This window comes from Sturnira hondurensis, unplaced genomic scaffold (assembly GCF_014824575.4).
Source record: "Sturnira hondurensis isolate 20B ecotype Veracruz unplaced genomic scaffold, ASM1482457v3 Scaffold0017254, whole genome shotgun sequence".
NCBI classification, from domain to species: domain Eukaryota; kingdom Metazoa; phylum Chordata; class Mammalia; order Chiroptera; family Phyllostomidae; genus Sturnira; species Sturnira hondurensis.
Window position 1 is genome coordinate 954,879 of NW_028089885.1, and position 20,482 is coordinate 975,360.

Consider the following 20,482-nt stretch of genomic DNA (forward strand, 5'->3'; position numbering starts at 1 on the left):
GCTGAGACGTAGCATTACGTAGCATTACGTCCACCAGTAGCATTACGCAGTCCGCTGGCATCAGTTCGCAGTACTTGGCGCCCCCCCCCCCCCCCCATCGCGTGACAGTCGCGCTGGGAGAGGTGCGCATGGTTCGAGGAACCTTGGGGATGTCGAGGACATCCCTGCGTGACCGAAACTCCATTTCCCACAGGCCCGCACGCGCAACTCCATTTCCCACAATTCCCGCTCCTCTTCCGGCGTGGCCAAGGTGCTGTGGACGGCTTCCGGGTTTGGGCCTGGCGCTTCGGTTGTGTCGGTGGTGGCGGCGGAGTGGGACACGGGAGGTGGGAGCTGGGGGACCGGCATGGACGTTTCGGGGCAGGAGGCAGACTGGCGGAGCGCCGCCTTCCGGCAGAAGTTGGTCAGTCAAATGTGAGTAGGGGCCGGAGCGGAGGGCGGGATCCCGGGACCTTTCCCCTCAGCTCCCCCATCCTGGCTGGCGAGGCCCTGGCGAGACCCGCGGGAGACTTAGGGCGCCGGGACCCGCGGGGGCTCGAAGGCGCCCGGAGGCCGAAAGCGTCGGGGACCCGCGTGTGTCCCACGGCGCCGCCCTCCTCCTGCGGTCCTCTCCGTTCTCAGCCGACAGAGACTGCTTGTTAGCGTTCCTGGGGCCGAACTATGAAAACCATCCAGCCTTGGCTTATGAGTCATCGTCTTGAGCTTTCTTACTTGTCTTGTGTGTGCTTTGGGTGCAGACTTTCCCCTGCTTTGAATCACTGTGCATAAGAAAAAGGAATAAGGCAGCTCGTAGTGGCTTTAGCAGGTCAGGGTGCTTTGTGTTTCTCTTCCAGAAAAGCGTATCAGGGTAAGAGAAAGATTGGAGGGGGTGGATGTAAGATGAGGTTGCGAGCCTAGCTACTTGGGCCGTGGGCGGTGGGGACTGAGGATCTACGGGTGTCGCCGGTGGGGTCCCCCACCCCACGCCGCCTCCGCCCCTCCCCCTTGCCCCCCAGCGTGGACTTTCCCGAAGGGCGACTGGAAGAAGCTGTCAGGACTGGGAGGAGGGAGTGAAGAGCTAGCGTTAGTGTCTCATCCTCGCAGTCTCAGTTGTTGAACCCCTCAGTGCACGGACTGCCAGTGCACCCTAGGCTTCACCCTAATGGAACTGCAGCTTCTCACCCCGCACTGCTTGTTTCATTTAGTCTTTTACTGAGCTTACTGGCATGTCGTGCTAGCCACAGATTTGCCTGAGACAGCTCCTGCGTTCAGGGAACGTACGACCGTAAAGGAACAGTTACAGCGCAGTCTTGCTCCCAGAGGAAGAATTGACAGTTTCCTTGAGCAGTCCAGGAGCAGTCTTGTGAAGCGGATGAATAAACTTAGTCCTAAAAGGACAAGCAGGAGTATGATGGGCCATCATTCCAAGCTAAGGAGTGGGGAAGGCTGAGCACTCACTGCGTGGAAGATATTGCTGTAGGCTGAGAGTTCTGGGGCTTGAGGATTAGGAGGTTCAGCAGATGATCACGGAATGAAGGTGAGCAGGTGCTGACACGTTAGTGCTGTGCTAGGGAGCTGAGCCTGTGTTGGCATGTGTCCTGCTTTGAAGTAGAGGAATGCCGGAGTTAGAAGGATCCCTTGAGTCCCAGGAGATGGATGGATCAAGAACAGAGGAGAGAGACCAGTTAGGCCATTATGAGAGTTTTGAGCTCTTGGGGTTTGGAGACCTGTCATTTTTCATCCCTGTATTTCCACTGTTAGACCACTGCCTGTCACATGGCTCCACAGAATGGTTGCGGAATGACCTAACCAGGCAAGAGATGATAAAGGCCTGCATTATACAGTGTTAGAAACTGAAAGAGGAAGGCCATTCCAGAGAAAGGGGAGAGCAAGCTCTGACAGTCATCCTTGATGACTAACTGGATGGAGGGGGTGGGGCGCAGCCGTGTGGAAGGAAGGAAGTGGGGCGGAATACTGGGGAACCTGTACCACAGTGGGAGGAGTGGGGGCTGTAGAAGCAGTGGCTGGGGCGCTGCTGTGGAATAGTCTGGGGACAAATGTGCAGATACTGCAGAAGCAGTGAACCGTGTTTTGTGTTTGATTTGGTTTGGCTTGGCTTGGCTTTGATGTACTGGAGCTGTTTGTAGAGGGATGGCTCACTTCAGGGCTCTAGCAAGAAATGCTCCCAGGCAAAAGAGTCTCTTTTTGGGAAAGCGCAGAATTTAAGAATAGGAAGAATGAGTTGCAATCAGAGAAAATGGGGAGGGTGGGAGAGTGTCAGGGGGCTGAGAGGGTGATTGCAGAGTTTCTGGCTGTTAGGGACTGACTGGATACCTCACAATTCAACTTCCTTTTGCTTCCAGGAAAACTAGGTTCTTCCCATGCCCCCACCCCCCATTGTTCCTTGTGTACTTGTTTTCTGTTGCTGCCGCAACAAGTTACCACAAATATAGCATCTGAAAACAACATACATTTATTATCTTACAGGTTCTGAAGGTTAGATAGAGGTCTAGGTAGGTTCAGCTGAATCTTCTTCTGCCTAGGGTCTCATGGGGCTGAAATCAAGATGTTGGCAGGGGGCAGAATTTGCTTTCAGGCTCATTCCCGTTGCTGCCCGGTTTGGTTCCATGCAGCTGTGGGACTAAGGTGTCCTCACCCCTCACAGTTTGTTAGCCAGGGGTTAGACTCTGCTCCTGGGGGCTGCCTGTATCCCTCGTAGTTTCTGTGTGGCCCCTCCAGCAAGGGTGGGTCCCTCTGCCACAGCCCTCTGACTTCAGCCAGAGAAAATTCTCTACTAAAGGCTCAGATTAGATTGGGCCCACTGTGATAATCCAGGATGATGTCTCTGTTTTTCTCTCTTAATTACATCTGGAAAAGTCCCTTCTGCTCTGGAATGTAGCATAGTCACAGGTTCCTGGGATGAGGACATGGACATTCTGGGGGAGTTCTGCCTTCCCCTGGCATGGGCAGTTTCAGAGGCTATCTCCCTAACATGACGTGGACGTGCTCACTTCTCAATTTGTGTTTTCTCTTGGGTTCCGTTTGGGAGTCATGAGGACTTAAATGAAAGGACTCGGGTTAGGATACTATACATAATTGTTCTGATTTTTTTCCCCAGTGTTTATGCTGTTGTTTAAGAGTTGGCCATCTTGGAAAATGTTTTGAACCCAAGTGATTTATAGTTGGTGAGGTTAACAAGAAAGCAGAGCAACGACTGAGAAGTTTGAAGAGGGAGCATCTGGTGGCCTGCTTCCTGGCTCCGCCTCCCCCTTAAACAGCTGCCCAGGGGGTACTGCTTCAGTGAGGGCCAAGCAAACTAGCCCCCCAGCTCCCACTGAGAAAAGGCAGTTTTGAGGTGGGGCTGGTTAGGAGAATCCTCACAGGTGCTGCCTCCTGCAGTGTCTTCTCAGCCCTGCACGGCCTCTACCTCGTCCGGGCCCATCCTGGACTGCTGTCTGCCTCTCTCCCGCACTCTCCCCTGCCCTGCTGAAACCCTAGCAGTGACTTTCTGTGGTTTTAGGACAACTCTAGATGACCCCCTCTCCCAGCCCCTCACCATGGCCTGGCCTGGCCACATCTTCTTACATCCCCGACCCTGTTCCAGCCCCTCTGGTCTTTCAGCTTCTTGAACATTCCAAGTTTTTTCTTTAAACAATGTATTATCAAATATTTAAGATAATATTTGATAGTAGACAGACTTCCCCACATTATATTTATGACTAGTTCCTTTTCTTCATTTAGATGTCTGCTTAAACAACAAATTCTCAGTACCCTTTCCTGCCCACCTTGCCTACAGTGGGTCTCATATGTTGTATCTCAGCACCTCTTAGTTTTGCATAGGACTCCAGTCCTATGAAGCACGGCACCTGGTGTTTAAAACACTTGTTGAAGAGTGCAAGAGTATTTTCCTGGGGCTACAGCAGTGGCCTTCTTTGCCTGTGCCATTGTGCATCGTGAAGCTCTGGAACCCCACTTTCTCCACTTGTTAGCTGAGTGACCTTGGGCAACACACTTGACCTTTCTGGATCGTCTCCCTCATCTATGAAATGAGAGGAGTCCAATGTGTCATGGGGGAGGTAGGAGGGAAAAATGAAGAGACCTCTGCTGGGGCCCTAGTAGAGGCCTCAGGACTCAGTGTCACATTCTTTTATTTTATTTTTTTAAGATTTTAATTTATTTATCTTTAGAGGGGAAGGGAAGGAGAGAGGGAGAGAAATATCAATTCATGGTTGCCTTTCTTGTGTCCCCTGCTGGGAACTGGCCTGCAACCCAGGCACGTGCCCTTACTGAGAATTGAACCACAGTTGTTTGGATCATAGGCCTGCACTCAATCCACTGAGCTACACAAGCCAGGGCATCAGTATTGCATTCTTGATGCCTCTTTCCGGGGCTCTTGGAGGAGTAGGAGCCTTGGATGATAAAGGTGAAACCCCTGAGCCTGGTTAGGGAAACTGATGACCCTTAAGGAACTTGTGGGGAGGGTAGCTGTGAAACTATCCTTGGGTTCATCTCTGCTTTCCACTGAACTCCCACTCTCTGCAGGACCTCGGGAGAAGCCCCTCCCACCTTACAGCTCCTGAGCTGGTTGCTCAGGAGGGCATTGGGTCTTCCCTGTGGGGTTTCCGGGTTAGTGTTGAGCACGTGTCTGGCCTGTAGGCCCCAGAGAACAGGCGTGTGTGAGTAGTGACCAGCATGTGCCTGGTAGGTAAGAGGGTAGGTAAGCCATTACTGCATGAAAGAACTTAATCATTTCTTTCCAACTCTTTAAAATTTTTCTCTCATCTTATCCTTGAACCTTTTATGCTTCCCACCCTTCAGCACAGCATATTCCACATATAGGCCTGGAATAAATAAATGTTGGGCTGCACAGATTGCAGAGGGGAAGAGACTTTGAGGGGAGGGCAGCCCTGTCTCAGGGTGCCAGTCGGGTGCCAGTCTTGTGCTAGGAGGGGCTTGGGGAACATGGAGTGGGGTCAGAGCAGACGGGGCAGCCACCTCTTCTGGCGCAGAGCCCAAAAGAGATGTGAGCTCCAGGTTGAGGACTCAGGAGATGCAGAGATTTTAGCCTAGGCTGTGAGGGTAAAGCCAAGTACTATATAACCAGAAACAAAAACAAAGGGAAAAACACACAAAAAAACCAAACTAAACAAAAAACCCCAGAGGATATAAAGAATAAACTGCACAGCAACTTTCAGTTGCCCGGAGAGGCCTTCAGAGGGCAGGGAGTGCCCTGAGACCTGCACAACCAGACCTCGCCCATGAGCTGTGGTCCCTGCCAGGGGCAGAAGCTAGTGTCTGGGCCCCGCTTTTTCTGGAGCTTATCCCACTCAGGCCCCCCAGCAGCCTGGTTCCTTCCCCGTGGGATTCTGGCCCTTGTTTTCCTGCCGTGCCCTGCTGCTTTCTTTGTAGCCTGGTTGAGGTCTAAATGCCTGGGCTGGTTTCTGTGTGGGACCCACTGCTAGGATGTCTGCTCCCTGAGGGCAGGGACCCTGTGTGATCACCTTCAAGCTCCATTCCCCCTGATGGCGACCAGGAAGTGATTGTTGAGACACTGGCTTCAGCATTCTGACCCTTGGCTCTCTACTGCCTCTAGACCAGGAGTGAGTGACCCGAGGGACGAAGTCCTCAGTCAGGTAGCTGCTCTGGAGTCTGGGGCTTTCTCCACAGTAGCAACAATGCACCGACGTGCACTGGGCGTGCTGTGCCGAGCCCCGTGCAGGAGTCGACGTGTTAGTTCACTGATTCTTCATGCTTGCCATGCCATAGATGCACTTCTTATTCCCATTTTTAAGATGAAGAAACAGACATAGAAAAGAGGCTGCAGCTGCTTGTAAAACTCACACTCTGCACATTATGAATGAATGCTTGCTGAGCTGTAGCAGGACAGAAGGGGCAAACCACTGTTTAATCTTTGACAGAGAGAGGTCACACCTTTTGCGGGGTAGAGGGGCAATGGCAACTGGAAGTTAACCCAAGTCCGTGGCATTAGAAGAGCGGGCTAACGGAGTCTACTGCTGGCAGGCATCCTCTTGGCAATTTTAGCAACTCCCCGTGGGTCCTTGGGCCCCAGGTAGTGACTGGCCCTCCAGTGATTGCAGGGAGGGCTGTAGAAAGCAGTGCTGTCTTCTGTTCTCTCAGCACAGCAAGCCCCTGCAGATCTGTGGCCTCCTCAGCCAGTCCCCAGACTCCACCAGCTCCTCTTTGTAGGTGACCCCACCCACCTACCACAGCTGCAGCCCTTATATCTATTCCTGACCAGACTCTTTCAACTGCTTATGTCATTCTTTTTTTTCTTTTCTTTTTAATGTATTTTATTGATTATGCCATTATAGTTGTCTTATTCCCCCCCTTCATTCCCCTCCACCCTGTATACCCCTCCCCCACCATTCCCCCTTTTTAGTTTATGTCCATGTGTCACAAGTTCTTTAGATTCTACATTTCCCATACTATTCTTGCCTTCCCCTCTACCTATTTTCTACCTACCATCTATGCTACTTATTCTTTGTACCTTCTCCCCCCTTCTCTTCCTTCCACTCCCCTGTTGCTAACCCTCCATGTGATCTCCATTTCTATGGTTCCGATCCTGATCTAGCTGTCCTCTTAGTTTGCTTTTGTTTTAGGTGTGGTTGTTAATAACTGTGAGTTTGCTGTCCTTTTACTGTTCATAGTTTTTATCTTCTTTTTCTTAGATAAGTCCCTTTAACATTTCATGTAATAAACGCTCGGTGATGATGAACTCCTTGAATTTGATCTTATCTGAGAAGCACTTTATCTGCCCTTCCATTCAAAATGAAAGCTTTGCTGGATAGAGCAATCTTGGATGTAGGTCTTTGGATTTCATGACTTGGAATACTTCTTTCCAGCCCCTTCTTGCCTGTAAGGTCTCTTTTGAGAAATCAGCTGACAGTCTGATGGGAGCTCCTTTGTAGATGACTATCCCCTTATCTCTTGCTGCTTCTAGGATTCTCTCCATTTTAATCTTAGCTAATGTAATTATGATGTGCCTTGGTGTGTTCCTCCTTTGGTCCATCTTCTTTGGGACTCTCTGAGCTTCCTGGACTTCCTGGAAGTCTATTTCCTTTGCCAGACTGGGAAAGTTCTCCTTTATTATTTGTTCAAATAAGTTTTCCACTCACGGCTGTTCCTCTTCCCCTTCTGGTACCCCTAATAATTCAGATGTTGGAGCATTTAAAGATGTCCTGGAAGTTCCTAAGCCTCTCCTCATTTTTTTGAATTCTCGTTTCTTCATTCCTTTCTGGTTGGATGTTTTGTTCTTCCTTCTGTTCCATTCCATTGATTTGAGTCCCAGTTTCCTTTCCATCACTATTGGTTTCCTGTGCATTTCCCTTCGTTTCACTTAGTTTAGCCTTCATTTGTTCCTCTAATTTGTGACTATAATCAACCAGTTCTGTGAGCATCCTGATCACCAGTGTTTTGAACTGTGCATCTGATGGGTTGGCTCTCTCTTGGTCACTTAGAAGTATTGGTTCTGGGGCTTTGAGTTCTTCTTGAGCCATAATGTTTTGGTCTGTTCGCATCTGTTACATATGAGGGGCAGAGCCTTAGGTGTTCACCAGGGCGGGGTGACCCAGTTTCTGGGTTGTGACGCTGTATGTGGGGACAGGATCAGAGAGGGGCAATGGTGGTTGTTCCATTCTCTCTCTCGGATTTCAGTCCCCTCTGCTGCTTCCCGCAAGCAAACCGGGCCCTTCTGGTGCTGGTTCCCGGGGGGTGTGGGCTTATGTACCCTCCAGGACCCTGTGAGTCTCTCCAACAAACTCTCTGTGAGCCTGGGAGCTTCTCCTGGCACCCCGACCCCAGAAGTTTTTCCAATTGGTGCTTTTAGGCTTTAATTCCTGTCACTGGGGCCCTAGCCTGAGTGGTCTGTCTCACTGCTCACTCCTTCGCCTGGTTTATTTGAGTGCGAATGTGTGACCTCGGTCAGCCAGCCACCTTGCGCCTTCACTGGGTCCGCACGTTGCCACCCCACACCTGGGATCTGCCAACTGCCACCTGTGCACCTGGGTCGGTCCAGCCACTTTTTCTGCGAGACCCTGCTCCGCCAGCCGCTGACTCAGCCCCTCTTACCAGTCTGTCTGAATGGTTCATTGTCGGACTTCCATACAGTTCAATTTTCTGTGTTTTGGTTGCATTTTTGTTACTAAAACTTTGTGGTCTTTAAACTTGGTTGTGCGAGGAGGCACAGTGTTTCCAGTTATGCCTCCATCTTGGCCGGAAGTCCCCTGAAATTATGTCATTCTTGACAAGGTGGCTGTGGCTAGTCCAGGACCCATGTTATGTGGTGCAAAGGACTATGGCCACGTGATTATCTGTCATGAAAGACAAGGGGGTACCTACCCCTTTAAAGCATTCCTTAGAGTAATAATGTTGGTTACATACCCAGAAGGTACTTTTTTAAAAAGAAGGTACATTTTTAAAGGAATTCCAATAAAGTTTTAAAAATTCAAACTGGATAGCTCAGTGGATTGAGCACGGGCCTGCGAACCAGAGGATCGTGGTTCGATTCCCAGTCAGGGCACATGCTTGGGTTGCAGACTGGTTCCCTGCAGGCCAACTCCCAGCAGGGGATGCACGAAAGGCAACCATACATTGATGTTTCTCTCCCTCTCCTTCCCCTCTAAAGATAAATAAATAAATAAATAAAATCTTTAAAAAAAAAATCTGTAAAAAAAAAAAAAATTCAAACTGGAAAGTTTAAATCATAAACCCAAGTGGTATAGTTTAAAGACCCCGTGTCCATGTACCCACCACTCAGCTTCGAATGAGCAACTCTTGCTTCATGGATTCTGCCTCCTCCCCCAATTATTTTGATGCTCAGAGCGTGTGAGTGGCTGCCGAGTGCCTGTGGGTCCAACTCTGAGTCCGGCCCCCTTACCCCGGGTCTGCGCCTGCCTGCCCGCTCCACCATACTGTGTTGCCCGGGGGCGCCTCACCCTAGCTGCTCAGCATCCTGTTTGTTCCCCTGCCATAGCAGAGCGCAGCAGTCCCATCCCACTCACTTTCCAAAGACACTGGGCCTCCAACTGCCCCCGGCTTTTTAGTCGGAATGCCTCAGGCATGAGGGTTCTCGAATCAGAGTTGACCCCTGTCTCACCAGCAGTGCCATGGCCTGGTCAGGTTCTGTGGCAACAGTGGATTAAACCGAACGGCAGTTACTTCTGGGTTGAAAGCTGTGGCGCTTCACAGCTGAAGACACAGGCATCCTCGCAAACTGCTGCTGGAGCACATCAATTAGGTCAATTTTCTGGAAGGCTGTTGGCAATGTGCTCACCCCAGTAACCTTAAAATGTTCCTTTCCTTTGGCATTTCCTCCAGAGCTCTTAGCAGGAGTGTCCAAGGTCTGGTGGTGATGACGCTGCCCGTCTCCATATCACGTCCAGAGCGGGGTAGGGAAGACAAGCCAGCACTGGGAGCTGGGTCAGACTAGTAGTTGTAGCTGCAGATGGTAGGCTGGGTGCTGCTGTTAGAAAGGACGTGAGCGATCCTCCATAACACATTGTTATTGAGAAGAACACGTTAGCAAGCAGGATGCCATGGTGCAGGCTGAGTTTTGTTAAATAGATGTCTTTAGCTGGTTATCTGATTTTAATTTTCTTTGTAATTTTAGTACATATATGTATGTGTGTATTTTTGTAAACAATAAACACGCATCCTTTTATAATCAACTCTTGTGAAGATGAGATGCGGTGGCTGTGGTCACAGGCAGCTTCTATAGGTGGGAAGCCATCATGTGCTCTGTCAGCAGGGCAGGTCCTCTCTCACCTGGGTCTTGGGTGCCAGCACAACCTTCTTAAGACAATTCTGTCTTTTCCACCCCTGCTAAGAAGCATTCTTCTTTCAATCCAGCTGGCACTCCCTCTGTGCTGGTGTGAGAGCCCCAGCATGTTTCCTGCTCCGTGCCCCACTCTCTGGTCCCCATCGCAGCTGGTTCTCCCTCTGTCATTCTTTCCCTTCCCTGTTGGAGGTTTGGCTATGGCCTCATCCCTTACTCGTGGGACGATGGCTCAGCCCACTGAGGTTCCTACTTCCTCTTGAGTTTGTAGAGCCCTCGTTGGCTGCATCCTGGCATGAAATGAACTCTTTTTTGCTATTTTTACACTCATTATTATTATTATTTCACTCTGCCAACAACATTGTAAATTCCTTGAGTGTAGGAGCTGGCCTTGCACCCGCACATCTCATTTACCTCCTAGCACAGTGCCTTGGCTTAGACAAGAGGTGCGCACGGTAATTGCAGATAGGGTTGTAGGAAGCAGTGCCGCCTACTCTTCTTCCAGTCTGCCGGGGCTTTGTCCATTAGTGCTACCTGAACACTGGACTGCTTCTCCTTCTGAGCCTTTTTCTTTTTTAACTGAGACATTTGTTTAAAGACAAAGGGGAATCCAGGCTGTTACTAGATGGTTCTGTTTAGCAGATAAGCAGATGAGCACCCAGTCTCAGAGAACAAAGAGGGATGGACTAGGTGGAATCCTTTTGAAACTCACCATGAGGGGGATGAAGAATTTTTTTTTTAATTTCAAGAATGTTTTAAACATTAACAGAGTTGCAAGGATAGTAGAGGAGACTCAGGCACGCCCTTCTCTCTGATTCACTGATTGTCTCACAAATGCCTTCCTGGTGCTAATGTTTGATGAATGGCAGCCAGTGATTGTTCTTCCTCCTTCTGGACCCTTTGTCCCCACAGGGTCTTTGCATGGGAATCTGCTTAGAGGGATGGGGGCAGGTGGGAACAGGTGAGGTGTGACCTAGTTGCTGGTCAGCCTTTGAGCTGAGCCACTTCTTGCAGTCTGTGAGAGGGACAGCAAGGCAGAGGAGTGGCATCCAGGCCAAAGCTCCCAGACTAGAAAGGCTCCAGCCTCTGGGGCTCCCGTTCTTCCCATTCCTTCCTGTCCAGGCTCTGGTGGGTACTGGGAGGCAGTGCTTCTTGGTTATGAACTGGCTTATCCCCATCCCCACTGTCCTGTTCTGCTCCTCTCTCTCTAACTTCCTTTCAGTCCTCATCAGAGGTGACATCTGAGGAAGTAATCTGGCTGCCACATGTGGATGGGGGTCCCATGATAAAGTAGAAAGAATGCCAGCCTGGGCCCTTCAGTCACCATAGGTCTGCTTCAGTCCATGCTACGGAGGACTCACGCCCGTGCAAGTGCTGCTTGTGGAAGTACTGCCGAGTCTCTGCCAGGTGCTCTGTAATAGGAGCTCAGGCTTGAGGCTGATCAAGTCCAAACCCAAGGATGGAGCACAGGCAGGATTCTGTAGCCTGAGCTCGAGCTCTTGCGTGTTTTACAAAATATTTCTTTACATTAAGTATAACTAGCCTACTGCAGTGAATGACTTAAGGACATGAATCTTGGGCATGGCAGTGCAAGATGAATGTTCATGCATGTAAATGCCCCCATAGCCACCACCAAGACCTGTATCTTAAACAGGCCAGCAGGCTCCTCCCTGTGCTTCAGCGGTGCAGACCCTGCCCCGCTCTCTGACTTCCCCAGGCATGGAGACATCTGTTCTTAAACTTCCTGTCAGTGGAATCACACTCTGCAATCTTGCATCTGACTCATTCAGCATTATGTCTGTGAAATTTATTTATTTTTTAATATTTTATTTATTTATTTTTAGAGAGAGGGGATGGGAAGGAGAAAGAGTGGGAGAGAAACATCAGTGTGTGGTTTGTCTCTCATGTGTCTCCTAGTGGGGACCTGGCCTGCAACCCAGGCATGTGCCCTGACTGGGAATTGAACCGGCGACCCTTTGCTTCAAAGGTCTGTGCTCAATCCACTGAGCTACACTAGCCAGAGCCGAAATTTATTTTTGTAGGTAGCAATTTTTATTTATACCTCATATCATTCATTACATTGCGTGACTACCCCAGATTATTTTCTCTCCTACCCTTGATGGATGTTGAGGTTAGTTCCAATAGGAGGCTCTGAAGACTATACTTTCAGGGATCATTTCTGTAGTTTGTTACCAGTAATAGGCTCTGCAGATACAGTGCCAGGGGTGTTTTGGTTCCTGTTTTATGATGAGTACATATGGTTACTCTCTGGGCTGTGGACCCAGGGCTGGGTGCAAGGGCATGGCCTCAGCTGCAGCATGATCTACCAATTTTTCTAGGTGGTACCAATTTACATTCCCATAGGCCGTGTGGGGGAGTTCTGCTTCAGACATCCTTGCCAACACCTCGAATTGTCAGGTAACCTGCCTTTATAACAAGCATCCTTGTTGATCTTAATGCACACTCAAATTTTTTTTTAAATATATTTTATTGATTATACCATTACAGTTGTTCTATTCCCCCCTTCAATCCCCTCCACCCACACCCTCCCTCCCCCACCATTCTCCCCCACTTAGTTTATAACCACGTGTCTCAAGTTCTTTGGATTCTATGTTTCCCCCACTATTCTCGCCCTCCCCCCTATCTATTTTCTGCCTACCATCTATGCTATTTTCTGTGCCTTCTCCCCTCTTCTCCCCCTCCCACCCCCCTGTTTCTAACCCTCCATGTGTTCTTCTTTTCTATGGTTCCACTCCTGATCTAGCTGTCTTCTTGGTTTGCTTTTGTTTTAGGTGTGGTTGTTAATACCTGTGTGTTTGCTGTCCTTTCACTGTTCATCTTTTTCATCTTCTTTTTCTTATATAAGTCCCTTTAGCATTTCATATAATAAGGGCTTGGTGATGATGAACTCCTTGAACTTGACCTTATCTGAGAAGCACTTTATCTGTCCTTCCATTCTAAATGAAAGTTTTGCTGGATAAAGCAATCTTGGCTGTAGGTCTTTGGATTTCATGACTTGGAATACTTCTTTCCAGCCCCTTCTTGCCTGTAAGGTCTCTTTTGAGAAATCCGCTGACAGTCTGATGGGTACTCCTTTGTAGGTGACTGTCCCCTTATCCCTTGCTGCTTCTAGGATTCTCTCCTTCATTTTGGTCTTGGCTAATGTAATTATGATGTGCCTTGGTGTGTTCCTTCTTGGGTCCAACTTCTTTGGCACTCTCTGAGCTTCCTGGATTTCCTGGAAGTCTATTTCCTTTGCCAGACTGGGGAAGTTCTCCTTTATTATTTGTTCAAATACGTTTTCCACTCGTGGCTGTTTCTTTCCCCCTTCTGGTACCCCTATAATCCGGATGTTGGAACGTTTAAAGATGTCCTGGAGGTTCCTAAGCCTCTCCTCATTTTTTTGAATTCTCATTTCTTCATTCCTTTCTGGTGGGATGTTTTGTTCTTCCTTCTGGTCCATTCCATTGATTTGAGTCCCAGTTTCCTTTCCATCACTATTGGTTTCCTGTGCATCTCCCTTCATTTCAATCAGTCCAGCCCTCACACGTTCCTCTAATTTGTAACTTTGTTCCTCTAATTTGTGACTATAATCAACCAGTTCTGTGAGCATCCTGACAAATAGTGTCCTGAATTGTGCTTCTGAGAGGCTGGCAATTTCTCGGTCGCTTAGAGTTATTGGCTCTGAGACTTTGAGTTCTTCTTGTGCCATCTTTCGGGTTGTTCGTGCCTGTTCCATAGCAGGATCAGAGCCCTAAAGTGTTCACTAGAACAGGGCAACTCAGTCGCTGGGTTGTGACGTTGTATGTGGGGGCGGGGTCAAAGAGGGACAATGGCTCTCACTGGTATTGCAGGGCAACTAAGTCGCTGGGTTGTGACACTGTATGTGGGTGCGGGGTCAAAGAGGGACTCTGGCGTCCCGTCTGCCGCCTGCCGCCCTGGCCCTCACCGGCGCTGAAGGGCAACTAAGTCGCTGGGTTGTGACGCTGTATGTGGGGGCTGGGTCAAAGAGGGACTATGGCGTCCTGTCCCCCGCCTGCCGCCACGGCCCTCACCGGTGCCGCAGTTGCTGCCATCAGTCACCGGGCCCACGCGTTTTGTCCCACTGCACGCGAGTGTGCCACCGCCGTCAGCCCTCGCCCCCTGGGGCCTGCGTGGTCTGTCTCACTGTGCGCGAATATGCGCCCGCGGTCTGCCCCGCACCCCAACTGGTTCCCGTCTGCCTGCGTGCCTGGGTCGGGGGCCATGTCCTGCCCGACCCTTCTCGCTGCTGGCTCCGCCCCTCTTACCGTCCCCGTTGAACGGTTAGATGTAGTCGGACTTCCGTATAATTCAATTTTCTGTCGTTTGGTTGTGTCTTTGTTTCTCCAAACCTTTGTTGTATTCAATCTTGGTTGTGGGAGAAGGCACAGTGTTTCCACCTATGCCTCCATCTTGGCGGAAGTCCTCCACACTCAAATTTGAGACCCGCTGGGTGCAGTGTCAACAGGAATGGAAAGAATGATTTGGGAGGGAGAGAAACTGTAAGGAAAGAAACGAAAGAGTTTGGTGACTGTGCTTGTGTGTGTTGTGTGTACATACACGTAGGAGGAAGGGGGAGGAGAAAGACACCAGAAGGAGAAGAGCCCTGATTTGGAGAGGTGGGGTGTAGAGGGTGATGTGCAGAGTGTGGGGGTGCCAAACCTTCTAGGGGAGAAAAGTCCATCAGCCAGTGGGAGATGCACAGAGCAAATCAGGGAGAGCAGTCGGCTGCAGGAGTGACACGGGTAGGATGTTCTCATCCTCGGGTTGGGACGGCAGGGGAGGCCGAGCAGATGGCCCTGGAGGAGGGCTGTGGGGGCAGAACAGATGTAGCAAAAGGCTGGAGGGAGAGGTTCTGGGCGCAGGGAAGCCAGTACCCCCAGCTCAGGCCTGGCTCTACCTCCTGGTTTGGTCAGAGTGTTCAGGCCTTGTGGCCGAAGTGCTTCATTCCCTTCCAGATAGCACTGTAGGGGCTTTCAAAACAGGAAAGTGTTTTCCTAATCTCTCTGCCCACAGATACCTGTTACCGACTTTCTGATCTATTTCCTCCAGTCCTGTTTTTGTGTACATATAACTTTATTTGTATGTATTTTGAATATGTAGCTACATTTGTATTTCTAAGTGGAATTCAGCTCTGAGTTTAGACTGAGTCACTGTGACTTGCTTACAGCTTAGGTTTTGTGTATCTCCTGGGTGGCGTCTGCCTAGGACCTGTTTGTCCCGCCTCCCAGGCTCCTGCAGGGCAGGGGCCACACTTGCATAGCAAGTTGCCTAGCCCGAGGGGCTCTTTCACACAGTCAGGCTCTGTCTGCATAGCTAAGGTCTAGACTGACTTCTAGCTGAGGGAGCAGATTTTTAAAAACCTTTTAGAAGAAGTTATTTCTCTCTTTTTAAATAAAAACAACTTTTAAAAAGTTTATTGATTTTAAGGTCAGAGAGGGAAAAAGAGAAAGAGAGAGACATATCATCGATTTGTTTTTCCTCTTTTTGGTTCATTCATTGGTTAATTCTTATATGTGCTGTGACCAGGGATTGAACCTGCAACAACCTTGGTGTATTGGGGCTACTTTCTACCCCACTGAGCTACCCTGCCAGGTGGCTCACTGATTTTAGAGAGAGGCTAAGGGAGGGAGGGAGAGAGGGAGAGAAATGTAGATCAGTTGCCTCTCACATGCACCCTGACTGGGGACTGAACCCACAACTCAGGCATGTGCCCTGACTGAAAATCAAATCCACAACCTTTCAGTTTACGGGATGACACTCTAACCAACTAAGCCACACCAGCCAGAGCCCAGAGCTGATTTTTAAAAAACATTTATTGGTTACCGCCCTCCAGGGGCCCAGGCTCCTTCTGGCCGAAGGGAGAACTTGTAGTTGCCGTGAGTCAGCGTGCAGGTCCACTCACTCCCTGTGCGACAGCCCAAACAGCCTCTCTGGGGAACACTGTGGGAGCTAAACCTCTTCTAGGCTCCTCTGCACGGTCATCTGCGTGCTTGACATGAGCATTTTACTTACTTTGTTAAAATCTTCATTGTAGACTTTTCCAAACATCCACAGAAGTACAGTTAGTAGGAAAATGTCTCCTAGTTACTTCCAGAGGTAGCAGCATATGGCCTCTGTTTCATCTGTCACTCTTCACCTCTTCCTTAAATCACATCCCAGGCACCATGTGATTTCAAATGCCGATACTTGAGTGCAGGTCTCTAAAAGATAGAATTTACCTCCTGTGCCCAGATACCACAAAATCATGTGAAATAAGCATTTTATTAAATTACTGGGTTGGCAGAGAGCATCCTTCCCACGTGGCTGCGTGGTGGTGAGTGGGATGTGATTGGGGCAGGAGCTGGGGGAAGTGAGAATGGTTCCAGGACTGGAGCCCAGCAGCCAGTGCCTGGACAGGGTCCAGAGAGCTCTCCAGCCCTGGCCGGGTAGTTCAGTTGGTTGGGGCGTTGTCCCCGCACACCAAAAGGTTGCGGGTTCGATCCCTAGTGGGAGCGCATACAGGAGGCTTTTCTCTCACATTGATGTTTCTCCTTTTCTTTCCCTCTCCTCCTTCCTCTTTCTCTAAAATAAGTAAACACATCCTTGGGCGGGGGGGTTAAAAAAACAGAAAAGAGGCCTCTCAGCTTTCCTGGGCCCTGTTGAGGCCAGACCTCAGAGAGGCTTGTGTAGTCTTCTGAGCTAGCTCGCATAACAGCACGCCCTTTTAAGGACAGCGGCATTTTCTGTAGGTGTGGTTCTTCCATTGGTCTCATTTATTGGGATTGGAGAAATCTTGAGAGCAGAAATTGGACCACCAAATCAAATGAAACAAGAGTAATTGTGAGGAGAAAGTGTTTTAGTTTCTTTTTTTTTAAATTCTTTTTATTTATCTTTAGAGGGGAAGGGAAGGAGAGGGGGAGAGAAATATCAATGTATGGTTGCCTCTCGGGTGCTCCCTGACAGGAACTGCATTCCCTGCTGGGAACTGGCCTGCAACCCAGGCATGTGCCCTGATTGGGAATCGAACCACAATCCTCTGGTTCGCAGGCCCGCGCTCAATCCACTGAGCTACACCAGCCAGGGCAAGTTTCTTGTGTTTGTATACTTAAAAAGTTTATTTCCGCAAGACTAAAATACCCCTTCCTACATGTAGGTGGATGGTTAACTTCTGAAATATGTATTTTTATTTTGTTAAAAAATGCTTTTATGTTTGTTTAGAAAGTCAGAGAACCAGAATGCAGAAGCAAGCTAACAGAGAAGAGGAAGAAGTTGCCGTCTGGGATAAAGTTGGGCCGGCAGGCTGCTTGCCGCCTGTGGGGCTGAGAAGGCTCCCTCCGCGTCTAGGCCAGATGTTTGCTTTGGTTACTTCCAGTGACTGTGCAATCTGTGTCTCATCTTTTCCTGCCTCCGACATGAAACCACCTGGGGCACCGGTACAGTAAACTGCTAACTGGTGCAGAGTGGTGGAAGGCCGGAGGGGCATGAGGCTGCTTTGTAGCCATCCGTGGACCTGGTGAAGTTTGCCTGACTAGTGAACGGCCCTGCAGGACAGGGAAGGGGTTTTTCCAGCTGTGGGGATGGTGGGGAGACTGCTTTGCCAGCACCTCTCTGACTGTGCTCAGACTGAACGGCCCCCTGGGAGCACTGGAATGAATGTGTGGTTGGCTGTTGGGCCACTCCTGGAGGTCAGATTGCTGATGAAATGGAAGCTTCCTGTCTCCCTGTTGGCAGAGTAAGGGAGTTTGGATAGATGAGGGACACTCCTCTTGATAGCTGGCATTCACGGTGTATTTCTCTGTGGCAGAGTCTGTGGCACACTTTTCAGGTAAATTGTGTCGTTTAACTTTTAATTACCTTTTATTTTAACAAAAGGGTATCACATGAATTTTTAAAGTCAGGGGACGATGAAAGACTTATGAGAAACTGTGGTGGTTCCCTCCTCACCAAGTCCTCCCCCGTGGGTCTCCGCTCTTTCCTCCAGCATATGCCTGTGACTCGAAGTGCTGTGCACGAGTGTTCTCTTGTGTCATCCCGTTCGTGACTTTTATGAGTTATCTGCTGATTTTCTGTGCAGCTCCCATTACACAGCTGTTATCTCTGCTTCTGCCTCGGCCCACCTGTGTTTTACCTTCTGGGTCAGTGGGTGAGGAATGCTGATGTTTTATGCCTACACAAATGAGAGTCACAGTGGAGCATAGTGGCATTCTGTGATCGTTTGGTTTTTTTCTCCTAGAAAAAAAAATGCCTCCTTAAAATGTGCCTAGTTTTCTGTGTAACTGTGGCTACTTCTTCAGATACCTTCTGGTAGCCTGTGGGCACAATTACCTTGTACTCAGTGCTGCCAGGCTATTCATTCCAGCTTTTCCCCTGGACTTCCTTTCCTGGGCAGTGGCCAGCGGTGTGGGGAGGACAAGCCTTGTGGGCTTGTCTCTCAGTTGCATGGCTGAATGGCTCTGGTGTCGGGCCTCCTTCTCTGGATCCAGTGGGGACAATGCTCTAACCAGCTGAGCTACCCAGCCAGGGCTGGAGATTTCCTCAGCTTTGTCTCTCACTTTTCCTGGTAACGTGCTTTTATTTGTAAGGATACTTTGTTTTTCGCCCTGGCTGGTGTAGCTCAGTGGATTGAGCACAGGTCTGCAAACCAAAGGGTTGCTGGTTCGATTCCCAGTCTAGGGTACATGCCTAGGTTGCAGGCCAGGTCCCCAGTGAGGGGCATGTGAGAAGCACACACTGATATTTGTCTCCCTTTCTTTCTTTCTCCCTCCCTTCCCCTCTCTAAAAATAGATAAATAAAATCTGAAAAAAAGGAATACTTTGTTATTGTAATCTGACTTCTCCTGTTTTATAGCATCCTGTTCTTGTTAAATAGATGCATGCCTTTTCTCTATGGATAATAAACACAATTTCTGGACATTTTCTTCTTCCTGCTGAGTTTCTGACAGCTACAAACAACATTTCTGATGGGGGAGGTCTTTTTAAAAAAAAGATTGTATTTATTTATTTATTTATTTATTTTAGAGAGAGGGGAAAGGAGCAAGAAAAGAGAGGGAGAGGAATATCAATGTGCAAGAGAAACATCGATTGGTTGCCTCTTGCACGCCCCCAACTGAGGACCTGGCCCACAACCCAGGTGTGTGCCCTGACCAGGAATCAAACCGTGACCTTTTTGGCCCGCAGGACAATGCTCAACCCACTGAGCCACACCAGTCAGGGTGCAAGGGTTTTTATCTGCCACATTGGGGTGTCTGGGAGCCCTCGGTTGGCTTCTCCCTCTAAGAATGGGGCACCACATAGGTGAGTGGACACTGCTCACCTGGGCTTGTCCACTCCTGCAGCTACAGTTTCTCTGAATCTTTCTTCTGGAGCGAGGTCTTCCAAATGCTGGGCTGAGGGGGAAGGCCTGGCGCCCGCCTGCTGGGCACCGTGCTGGAGGGGCTGCAGGTGGGTGGGTCTCGGCAGTTCGTGTGGATCTAGTCACTTGGATGGGCTGCAGCCCACCTGTTTCATTACCCTCCCCACGCCTGTTCAGCTGGGTAGGTTGGCCCTCTAGTCCAGTGACTCGCATTCTGTGCTTTTCCAGAGAATGCAGTCCCCTCTCTAGTGGTTTCCTGATGTGGGGGTGGTTACATAGCAGTGCAAGTCGGGGAGGGATGTGGGGTGGCTTTCTCCAGGAATCCTCCCATTCGCCATAGTCCCAAGCATCTGGACTCCCCGATGTCCTGAGCCATGCGAATACGCAGCTGTCCCTGGTGGTCGCTCAGCCATGCTTTCTTGGTTGGCGTGCGGTGTCCATCACCACTCACTTGGCCATCAGCCCTCTGATCTCCAGAAGTGTTGGTGCCGCCCCTCCCATTCTTTCCATCTTTGTGAGTTTGTGTTAGAGAAAAACAAAGTCCTTTTCTTTCCTGTGACTTTAGTGTTGTTTTTAGAAGAAAATTAGATGTGTGGCTTCAGTTCCTCACTCAAACCTGGAGGTTATATTTCATTTAATTTTATTTTTAAAGTGAAATCATTGTGGGGAATGTGTTTATTTGGATTGTGACTTAAGCAAGCTTCATTTAAACCAAGCACTTCACCCCTCACAGGGCTTTGTTCCTCCACAGATAGGGGTCCCTCTTTTCAGAGGGCCAGAACATTGCATTTGGAATCGTGTTTTTCATTCTGATCCCTTATCTTTCTGCTCTCCAAATAAATTCCTAATTTAAAAAAAACTGGCACCTAAAAGAGTGTAAGATTTTGGGGGAACAAGCCAGAATTATAGTGAAAGATGGGTCCTGTCTGAATTGAAAATAGGAAACCCATAGATGTGACAAGGATCAGGCAACGTTGTGTTTCCCCCTCGGTGCCTCGGTGCCCGTGTGTGATTTGCTCTCCTCCAGTCTGTCTTCACCTCCTGGCCCCTTTCCTGAAGGCAGGCTCACAGAGTTCCTTGGCACTAGAGTGGCACAGAAGTTTTGTGGCTGTCCTCATCCTCGTACCCAGCTGGCGTTTAGGGAGGGGCACAGTTCTTTTTCATGCTGGCCTGAACTGTGCCTTAGCAAACACAGAGCACCCCGGGACTGCACCACAGATGCTGGGAGCATCCCCCACAAACTTTCCGGCCACTGTGCAGGCCGCACATATAGGCAGGATGGGCACTGCCCTGAGCACCCTGACCGGGCAGTGTGGCTGCCAGAGACTGACCCCTCAAACAGCAGGGCTGGGCTT

At 49.6% G+C, this 20,482-nt stretch overlaps 1 protein-coding gene and 1 pseudogene across 6 annotated transcripts in view; both read left to right on the top strand.

Moving 5' to 3' along the window:
• The first annotated feature begins 243 nt into the window (after positions 1–243).
• Positions 244–20,482, top strand: part of MED15 (mediator complex subunit 15) — a 57,440-nt gene continuing 37,201 nt past the window's right edge. For 4 of the 6 annotated variants that reach the window (XM_037067481.1, XM_037067486.1, XM_037067485.1 and 1 more), the window contains exon 1: positions 244–414. In XM_037067481.1, coding sequence (XP_036923376.1) covers positions 347–414 — 68 coding nt within the window. In that variant the 5' untranslated portion in view covers positions 244–346. The remainder of the gene's footprint in view (positions 415–20,482) is intronic. The other 2 variants (XM_037067483.1, XM_037067487.1) reach the window with 1 other exon arrangement.
• Positions 11,927–11,999, top strand: LOC119001912 (uncharacterized; annotated as a pseudogene).